This window comes from Lutjanus erythropterus, chromosome 4 (genome assembly GCF_056507025.1).
Source record: "Lutjanus erythropterus isolate fLutEry1 chromosome 4, fLutEry1.hap2, whole genome shotgun sequence".
NCBI lineage: Eukaryota > Metazoa > Chordata > Actinopteri > Lutjaniformes > Lutjanidae > Lutjanus > Lutjanus erythropterus.
Window position 1 is genome coordinate 19,307,085 of NC_139320.1, and position 10,368 is coordinate 19,317,452.

The 10,368-nt window shown below is 38.2% G+C and overlaps 1 protein-coding gene across 1 annotated transcript; it reads right to left on the minus strand.

Annotated features, from left to right (window-relative positions):
* Positions 1-279: 279 nt before the first annotated feature.
* On the minus strand, positions 280-9,050 carry LOC146328299 (beta-galactosidase-1-like protein 2). The gene is made up of 19 exons (XM_084717225.1): positions 8,930-9,050; positions 8,505-8,680; positions 8,219-8,287; positions 8,015-8,110; positions 7,827-7,935; positions 7,623-7,715; positions 7,443-7,524; positions 6,498-6,562; positions 6,226-6,310; positions 5,756-5,893; positions 4,621-4,701; positions 4,364-4,470; positions 3,662-3,808; positions 3,472-3,543; positions 2,503-2,581; positions 2,103-2,190; positions 1,229-1,343; positions 825-941; positions 280-507 (listed from the first exon to the last, which is right to left on the minus strand). Exons 2-19 carry the CDS (start codon positions 8,666-8,668, stop codon positions 397-399), a joined length of 1,818 nt encoding a protein of 605 aa, XP_084573351.1. The 5' UTR covers positions 8,669-8,680; positions 8,930-9,050; the 3' UTR covers positions 280-396.
* Positions 9,051-10,368: the final 1,318 nt, after the last annotated feature.

Below are 10,368 nucleotides of genomic sequence, written 5' to 3' on the forward strand. Positions count from 1 at the left end.
ACTGTGCTTTGTTTCTAGCATAACTGATATGGCTGCGTGCGGTTAGGTATCTTTTGTGAATAGGAGAGCGTCGCTGGTGTAAAGGACAAGCCTTTAGTCCAATGAGAAGCCTGTGAGGGCGTGTCCCGCTGTCAAAGGTTCAGACAACGTTATTTCTAATCAGAGCAAAGTTCAAACTCAGAAAATAAGAAAACACGACAAATCAGAAGTTCTTGAATTGTTGAATTTAAGGCAGCAGAATCAATGGCAACATGTAACATTTCACACAGTCACAAATATTATGCTGTACAATAGTAATTGAAAGTATTGTGGTTAGTAAATTGCTTTAAATCGTTGACACCAACTGCCAGTATCAATAAACTCTGTGTAAGAGTGTGTGTGTGTAGCACATTATTTTCACAGCAGTGAGCAAAAGGGGAGTTTGTAAACGTCAATCGTCCTTCCATGGTCAGGATTTTCAGCAAACAGTATTTTGTCATCTGCTTTTTGTTCCTCAAACACAATAATCTGAAAGAGAACATAAAAATATATATTTTTTTAAACATTTATTAAACCAGCAAACAGACAGTATTACAAAAGTAACACAAATACTAAATACCTGCACATAACAAAATATAGTATATATTTTATAATATATAAAGAAAAGAGAAAAAACAAAACATAACATAAATTAAATAAATTTCAACTTTCAACTTAAATTAATAACTAACCATTCATATATTCTTTCTCAAAAACATTAAGTAATATTACTTGTTCCTGAGGTGGACTCAACTAAAGTGAGGCACAATAATTAAGTTTAATTTTATTAGAATCTATGGGTTTACCTGATTCTCTCCACTTCTGAGCCAGGCTCCTGGGAGATAAAGGAAAAGCTGAGGGCCGATGAACCAATGGCGTCCAAGGTTCTGCCCATTGACAAACACAGCTCCTTTACCCCAACTCTGTGGACGGATGCACTGCTATGATCAGTGAAATGACAGTGTGGACAGTCTACTAACATCGATGTGGAGCAGTAAAATGTAAGGCAAAATATGTCAAACATATTCAGAATGATTCAAAAAATGTGTTTTAAACTAAACTAAATACTACAATTCTGCATAATACTGTATATATATTTATTAAACATGGAATGCAAAGTACTGTAAGATAAATGTGAGCTATCAGAAATAGTATGTAACATGTCCTTAGATGCAGTTTACCATAAAAGATGACCGGCTGTCCTACTCACAGGCAGTCTGATGAAGGTGTCTCTGGGAGGACCTTCCACATACAGTCTGGCCTGGAAAAATCCTGGAACGGAGGGCGACTTGAGGTCAGACTTCCACTGACCTGAACTCATTAATCTGAAATAAGAACAAACACCCATTCTTCATAATCATGTGAAATGATAGCATAAATCTGGACATTATGAGGTAATAATGATATGTGATGCATTTGTTTTGTCTTTTCCCATGAACTATTTGCCTGCAACCAATAGTGCATGTGTGGACAGGAAGTCATACACAATGCTTGCCAACCTTGAGACCTTGAAGATAATTAAAATTTGGAAACCAAAGCAGGGGTATATCATCTATAAACTTTTTTCCTTCTCTCTGGTGACTTTTAAAGAATAAAAATAACAAAATAAAGGCACCTATTAGTTGCAAAATGCAATGGGGCCACAGCATTTAGTCTTGCCTAGTAGTTGTGATAACAAAAAGGGAAAAAAGGTCTGAAAACGTCAAGGTATCAAGGTAATTTATTATCATTATACAACACAGGGTTGTGCAACGACAGGAGAGTTAAATTCCTTTATGGTACACACACATGCGACAGATAATTAATTTAATTCAGGTGATGAAAATAGGATAAAATATGAAACAAATAAAACAAAACAAACAAAACAATGGGAGGGAACTGCTAGGTGTCTCCTGAGAAAATAGGGAGTATCATCTAGCATGATGTAAGACCAAAAGTGTGATTTATGAGAAGATTAGCAAGTATTTAAGGGTGAATCTGCTCTTTTATATGCAACCAGCGAATGTCTATCTAGTGTAATGGATGTAGTCTGGTGGTCTGGCTATTTTGACAGAATGGAAAATGAAATTCAGTTATTAACTAACCTTTTCACGAAGCCTGGCTTCATATCTAAACAGAAGGTGGTAAATCCTCTCAGAGGGATGTGATTCAACAGAATATCTCCCACAATACCTGTAAAACAATATCAGGCAAAAATATACAGACATTGTACACAGACACATGCTTTCTTTTGCTGGTGTGCTCTATCATACATGCAGTAGGTATTGCATGGGTGTGGTGGTCCAGAAAACATGTAAAAAGTTAGAAAGTTAACACAGGTGTGAGCAATGTTAAAATGAATGTTAACAATGGTTTGACTCAAATCTGGAAATTGTTCTTAAATGAGCAGTTAACTTCTAAAACAAACATAGTAATACAACATGTGTAGACATGAATTCAACTGGTATAAAAGCTGCACAGGATCCATGTTTCAGAGTGGAATACCTTTGCGTTGTTCATCCAGAGCTTTCCCATAATTCACTCTTCCACAGTTCTCCACAAGTAGACTCAGTGTCCTCTCTCCCTTCAGGGCACAAAACACAAATGCCATTTGGAAAGTTATTCTGTTCCTTTAAATCCTGTTTGAGCACAGTTAAATACTTAGTGTAGTTACATGCTGACTTTAGCCAGTTAGGTTTAGTAATGACTGCCAGCTGTTGCTGCATATTTTCCTGAATTAATCATAATTCTGCAGATACATGTTTTAAATAAATTGTTTTTAAATTATGAATAAGGAGCCTGGCATGAGGTGGATATTGCACTATCCTGCTATTGTTAACAGAAGGAAACATGAACTGTAATTTCCTTCTATTTTACTCCTTTTGCTTTGCTAGTTGATGCTGGACCACGTTACTCACTTGTACTTTTGACTCATCTCACTATCAATGCAAATGCATTTTCTTGGGAACGGTTTGGTACCTTTGACTCCTGTATAACAGGTGACCAATACCAACTGTCCTGCTGAAAATTCCTTCACTCCAGAGACAAAATATATTTTTGGGATGTTTTAGACATATGGGCAGGGTTGGGAGGGTTACTTTAAAAATGTATTCAGATACAATTACTAATTTCCTGTCAAAAAATGTAGTCAGTAACCTGATCCAAATGTAATAATTTGATTGACTGTCCGTTACATTTGGATTACCTCTAACATCAGCAGCTGGTCAGTGTAACTAAAGTTTGCAGTTTGTTTGTGTTGCTAACGTTAGTAGTTGCTCTGCACAGGTAATGTAAGTAACTGGTCTGCATAAGTAATGTTAACAGGTGATCTATGTAGCTGAAGGAATTACATGTAACCCATTACTCCCCAAGCCTGCATATGGGCCCTTGTACTTTGGTGATTAACTTCCAAACTGAGCATAACTTTAAAGGATGGCGTGTTCAGATAAGAATAGACAAAAAAACAGTCAGTACCTTTCCATCAGGCAGTGTCAGCTCATGAGCCTTGTTGTCAAAGCAACCGACACATTGCCTGTCCACAAAAACCTAGAGAAGCATTCAAAGTCACAACAACAGGATTATATGTAATGTTGTATAACCTCAGAAAAAAACTCTACAACAACATTATGCATGTAGAGAATGTGTGTTCTCCTTATGTTCTCACCAGTGCTCTGTCTCTGATGTTGTTCTTGGAGTTGAGGGTTCCTCCGCTTGTGATGGTGGTTTCATACAGCATGTAGCCGTATGACTGACCGTTGTTATTGTTGACAGGGAGATTCTCCATGTTCACCGGCCTCTCTGACCTGTATGGCTACATGAATAGTCAAGCATCCGATCATATTACATACAAGAATTGGCAGAGCACAGTTAATATCAGACCTCTGAAGACAATGAAATGAAATCTGTGTGTCTGTGTGCTTTACAGGCAGCGTATAAGATTCCACCACTCCTGGAGTTAGGAAGTTCCCTTCTCACTGTATTAAATATTACAAGATATGCATTCATTGCATGCAGGATGCTGCAACACGTGTAGAATAAAAGAGACCACAAAACAGCATCAGAAATTTCCAAAAAAGAAAAAAAGGAAAAGAAAAGAAAAGAAAACAAGCAGGAGTGTTGACACATTGATGTCTGGACAAATCCGAGCTGCTAGGTGTGAGACATGTTTTGAAGACACCCAAGGAGAGACACAGGCTGATAACAAAGATAGTCTTTTCTTTCTGAGGCTGACCACATCTTACATTTTGCTCTCATCCCAGCAGGGCCCCTATATCTGTCTGACATTATGGTGTAGTTGGAGTTTGAATACAACATTTTGCATTCTGCAGATTATATAATCAGCTGTCACAGCAGACAGGTAGCTTACCTTGTCGGCGAAGTGCAGGCTGTCCCACAGTGACAGGTGCCGCTGGATAACAACAGGGTCGTATGCTCTCTTCTCCTGAGGAGAGGGCACTTCAGGAAGAGGCTCAGCTGGAATACGAGTTGGCATAAACATTGCATTAATGCTAATTATGACAGACTTAATTACTCTTGGCAATAAAGTCATCAAATGAACTGCTAGGTGTGCAGTTTCTCATCAAAACTGCAATGCAACAAATTAATTGCTTAAAAAGACATTACAGTGGTACTGGCTGAATAACTTCCTCAAGAGATGATACTTTGGGGTGTAATCTCCAGCCTCAGATAGTGGTGCATCGTAATCTGCAGTCAAAACATTAGCAAAAACAGTAAGAAGCAATGCATTATTTAAAGGGAAGTTTTGGAACTTTTCAGGTGGATGTCCAGTCAGTGCTGATGGTAAATGTTGTCATTTGAAGCACTAAATTCCTCAGTGTGTGGTATATTTGGTAGCTGATAAACTGACTATTTTCTGTAGTCTCCACCTCTGGGTAGCCAGGGGATGAGCTAGATGAGTATTTTTGTCAAGAAACGTTGTAATAACTATGGGCCACATCAGTCATGAGGCTCGGCTCTCTGTTTAATATTTTGCATGCTTAGTTAAAATTTGAATAAGAAATACCATGGACAAGGCAGTAGGTCCCACATGTGTAGTGTCCACAGTGTTATGTGTCCCTGTGGGAATGTAGGGTGCGCGGAAAAAAAGAAGAAGAAAGAAATCGATCTGGTGATGATTACATTGGACTGATGCTATTTTAGCAACAATTCTAATGTATCTCACTTCCTATGTGTCACATAGTTTAGTGATTAATGTTACACATCAAGGATAAAATGTGAGCCGCTTTTTCTCCGTGTAATAACCGACCAGTCTGACGTGCGTACAGGTCTGTATGGTTACACTGTAGCAGCCTGGTGTCATTTTTAGGTGATCCGATGAAGATGATCACAGTCAGCATCTATGCCTGACAGCACTGCTCTCTGGTGCGGCACTTCTTAGAGGCTGCAGATTTTGCATTATCACTGGTGCCAATCTGACTCATAAAACAAACTGCTGCTGAAAAGAAACAACACACTGTATTCACTTAAGACTGTTTTCATCTGTTACCAGTTGTGTTCCAGGCCTCCTGGTGATACACAGCAACATGGGCGTCAGAAGCATCCTGGTATATGGCACGGCTGGCACAGCTCTGCAAGCATGAGGACCAGCTTTCATATTTAAGGAATTAATTGCTACAAATGACTACATTTACCATTAACACTAGTGGACATCCACATGAAAATTATGGAAATTTACATTTATGGGAATTCATATTCATCACAAATCTGAAACATCGTTTGCTCTGGGCTCTGAACCAACCATAACTGGTGACCTGAGGTTTGTAGGTACCAAAGTCCATCGCTCCATTCATGAAGCCAAAGCTGGTTCCCCCGTGGAACATGTACAGATTAATGGAGACACCTCTGTCCAGGATCTCTGACACCACAGCCAGCATGTCTGCAAACCACATGATAATAAATGATCACATAATGCACAAAATGAGCCAAAGTGCAGTACGCAGCAGTGAAGGAGTTGTTAAGTAAAGCAGTAACGCTCCTCTCTGTTGGCTGAAACGTCCTTGAACAGTACCTGAACCCAACAGCTCAGCGGTGACACTCTGAATTACCTTCATCAGGCTATCCAAAATCACAAGCAAACACACAAAGGCCTTTGTGGAGCTTGTAAGTGTGTGATGGAATGAAGGGACTGTAGAGTGATGCTGAAAATGAGCATGTGCACAGCAAAAGTGTTCACTGGAAAATTGCTCTGGTTGAAGAGTGTTTCTGTACCCTCAGCATGGAACACGTGGTGATGTTCTCCCCAGACGTCAAACCACCCAGACCAGTACTCCATCACCATTAGAGGCTTCTGGGGCTACAGAGAACACATGTCTGTATTACTTAGACATATCATTCTGTCTGTTATTTAAGGGCCACAGAAAGTCTTGAATGAGAAGCAAATCCTATTTTTCTTTCTGATACAGTACTACAGTATATGCAAAAACAGAAATAAATAATTAAGACATTTTTACTGTTAGAAGGTGCCCATAATAATCACCTACCTGCATGTTAGCTAAGTGCTGGATAGCTCCGAAAGAGAGTCTCTGAAGGTTTATTGTTTTTAGAACTGAAATGATAAAGATTTAGATGAAATGAAGGACAAAGTAAAACAATGACAAATAACATTACTACAGCTGTGCCAGAAAAGAAAAAAACAGCTCAGTATCATTTTAGAATGTGAAAAGGTAATATAGTTATAACATCAAAACGAAGAAACATTTTTGTTATACCAATACTATTTATTTTTTCATAGGGTAAGGTCAACTTGATTGAGGACACTGCACAGTGAGATTGTCTGCATTTAACCTAATTTTAGGGACTAAAACCAGTCATTAGCCTGCATCTTGGTCTGGGGTACTGCCTGGAGAACACACATTTTTGATGGTGGGGAAACCCACAGCACCCACGCAAGCACGGGAGAACATGCAAACTCCACATGGAAAGGCCATGTCTGAACTGGGATTCAAATCTAACCACTGTAGCACCACATCACCATATAACTTGTTATAACATAAAACATTTCACGTTACAATGTGATAACTTATAGTATTATAATGTGACATTATAAACATAAGTTATTACGTTATAACATGAAACATTTCACGTTATAACAAGAAAAAGCCTTGTTATAGCAACAAACTTTTCAAGCTGTAATGTGATACTGTCCTGTTTTTCTTTTTTTGGCATGGCAGCAATATGCTGCAATACATTGTGGACAGTAAAAAGATTTGATAAGTATATAATGTCAAGCAAAATGTAACTTATTCATCACAGTATTTCAATCTACTGTATATCACACTGTATTTTTTCAGTTAAATATATCTGTAGTAGTAGTAAATAGTACTAAATTAATTGGTAAATTAATTAAAAAAACACACACATTAAAATAAATATTTAGGCTGTAGATTTTTTTCCTTTTTGACTCAAGAGTTATTTATCTTCATTACCTCCTTCCACCCCTCCATATCTCAAGCCCTCCCAGTTGTCTGAAGTCAACAGAAGCTCATTTATTCCCCTGGACTGGAGACACTGCAGGAGAAGAAAACATTTTTTTTTCATATTTTGAATTACTTACATTATAATGTATTGCAAAGATTTCAGTGAAAAAGCAGCATCAGTCAACTCACATTCTTTATAAATGGCATGTACTTCTCATCTTTGGCATAAGATCCGTACTCATTCTCAACTTGAACGGCAATAATTGGGCCTCTCTCTTCAAACTGAGAGAACAAAGGAAGGAAAAATAAAGTTTTTTCTTACTGAGATATCCTATTATTCTTTTAGGAAATGTTTGACGCGAACATTATAAGAAAACTTTAAGTTTGATTTACCATCAGAGGTTTGATAACTGAGACAAGCTTGTCGAAGTAGAGGTTGACAGCATCTACAAACCCAGGATAAGTTGTCCTCAACTGCATGTCTTTATCTTGTAACAACCAGCTGAGAGAGGAACAAGAAATCAACATGGCTTACAGCTAATATATGGCAATATTTTAAAGCGATGGGCAGATGGTGTTACCTAGGCAACCCGCCCAAGTCCCATTCGGCGCAGATATAAGGTCCAGGACGCAGGATCACCCACAGACCCATCGCTGCTGCTAGATTCACATAGGCCCTGGGAACGGCACGTACACCTTCTGCTTCATCTCCATTCTACACTGCTTTTTTTAAATTTCCATTTATCAGACTAAAAATAGGAAGAAAAACAACATGGAAATCTTACTTTAGGTCCAACTGATCCTGAAAGTTGAATGTTCCTCTCTCAGGCTCGTGCAGATTCCACGGCACATATCTGAAAAAAAGAAACAAGTCTTTGTAGCAGAAGCAATATTGAGTTTCAAAAATCTGGTATTTGCTTTGTTTCTATTTCATTTTGAAGTGAACTGTTTCATTTCTGCATTTTAAACAAACACATCTGATTTAATCTGATCTGTGTTTGACCGTCTCCTGTAAAAGAACAATGAAAATCCTGCGGTGTAAGTTATAGTCAAGCAGCAGTGGGAGCCTACGTCGTGAGAGTATTGAGGCCACAGGCCTTCATCTTCAGCAGACGGTCCTCCCAGCAGGCTCTGGGGACACGGAAGTAATGGATGGAGCCTCCCAGGATGCGGAAGGGCTCTCCCCCCAGAGTGAACTGAGACGAGTCGGCCCTGAGACCCTCCACACCGGTCATTCTTCAGGGTGTCTGATGGGGAAAAACAGATAAAATATAATGGCAAACAGTTCATCTTTTAAAGCAGGTCATACACGTGCGACAACAAAATTCAAAGGGATACAAAGGTACTTGAAATATTCTAACATGTATATTAAAACTGTTGGCTATTATATTAAATATTGTTTGAGCACAATAAAAGTAAAAACTTACCGAGAAAAAGTCTGAAAAGCAGAATTACAGAAAATCCCAATTACATAGAAAACATTGTCAAAGCTGTACCTTGATGCTGAGCTTGCTAGGGTGCATTTGAAGGGAGGATGGTGCTGGGAGGCCTCAAACACTATGGATAAGGGAAACTATTGTTGTTTCAGAACAAAAATGTAACAGTGCTCTGTCTCTCTCCCTCTCTCCCTCTCTCTCTGTAGCATTGAGAGAACTGACTGAGAAGGGAGGCATCACATTGTACACAATAACATTATAGTTTGAAACATACTGATGCCCTATTGGCTCTAAATTCAATCACAGCCTAATACGGGACCTTGTGCGACTGTGGTCATAAGTTAGTGTGCAATAACATACTTGTGTCTGTTGTGTGTTTCATATTATTCATCCTGTTCGGAGGATAGTTGTATAGTTGGGGTGTTTATTTCCCACTGTCTCTCAAAGTACATCAACATTTTCTGATTACTGATGAGACAAAAGAACAAATTTTTGACGGCTTTGTATTCAATTGCAACAGAATTCAATTTAATATAAGTTTAGACTAGAAACTAAGCTGAGATTTAAAGGGAGGTTTAAATGTAACTTTTCATGAACTGTTTAAAAGTCCAGTGTGGCATAAACTTAAGTTCAACCATAATTTAGTCAGGTTTTAAAATAAATCTTTGTCGGAGCAACCCAGCCCAAGGGTTTCTTTTAAGGCAGGTTATGTATTTGCAAAACTCATTTTCTGATGTTTATTAAAATAAATGAACAAACTATTGCATTCAATGTTGTCAAGGGAGAGCAGTAAAACATCACAGATTATAATACATTTTATAGCTGGAAATTGTATTTGTTTGTGACTTTGACAGAGAGTACTGTTCAATACTTATATAATACTGCTGTTTGCCTAAGACTGAATAGACCCTTAGTCTGTGCTTTTGGGAGTTATTTCAGTGCATAATGTTGTTTTTTGACACTGTTGTTGACAGTGTACACATTATTAAGCATAACATAATTTATTTGATTATCAACTGAGTCTGAAACATTAATTCCTGAAAGGTTGACAGATACGTGGTATGTTAATCTGCAAATTGTCAGGTCAGGAAGTGATGGAGCTACACTTGTCAGTGCCTTTTTTCACTTTCTATGGATGTAAACTCATTCAAGCATTCAGGTAATGTATGTAAAACAGGGCTAATGTGAACCCCAGTTGGCAGGTTGTCAGAAATCAAATATATTGTTAAAAACTGAATTAGACTGTATAGCAGGGATTTGGGGGTGGCGAGGTGAAAGAAGACATAAAACATATGAAATTGAAAAATGGATGGGAGGATTTCAAGGTCGAGTTAAGTAAAAGAATGAGTGATCACTACAGTGAAAGGAGGACATTCAAGACTAATTTTAATTTTGCACCTCATTAGGAAGCATCCTGAGAGCTGTGATGGCTGCCATCAGATTGTGGAGAGGATAGCGTAGTCTTTATTTGGCAAATATGAAAGACTATCACTAAAAAG

Coding starts and splice junctions, on each gene's coding strand:
- LOC146328299 (XM_084717225.1), bottom strand. CDS start 8,668: ATGACCGGTGTGGAGGGTCTCAGGGCCGACTCGTCTCAGTTCACTCTG. Junction 7,525..7,622: donor ACATGCCATTTATAAAGAAT/GTGAGTTGACTG, acceptor CTTCTCCTGCAG/TGTCTCCAGTCCAGGGGAAT. Junction 1,344..2,102: donor AAGCCAGGCTTCGTGAAAAG/GTTAGTTAATAA, acceptor TTCTTATTTCAG/ATTAATGAGTTCAGGTCAGT.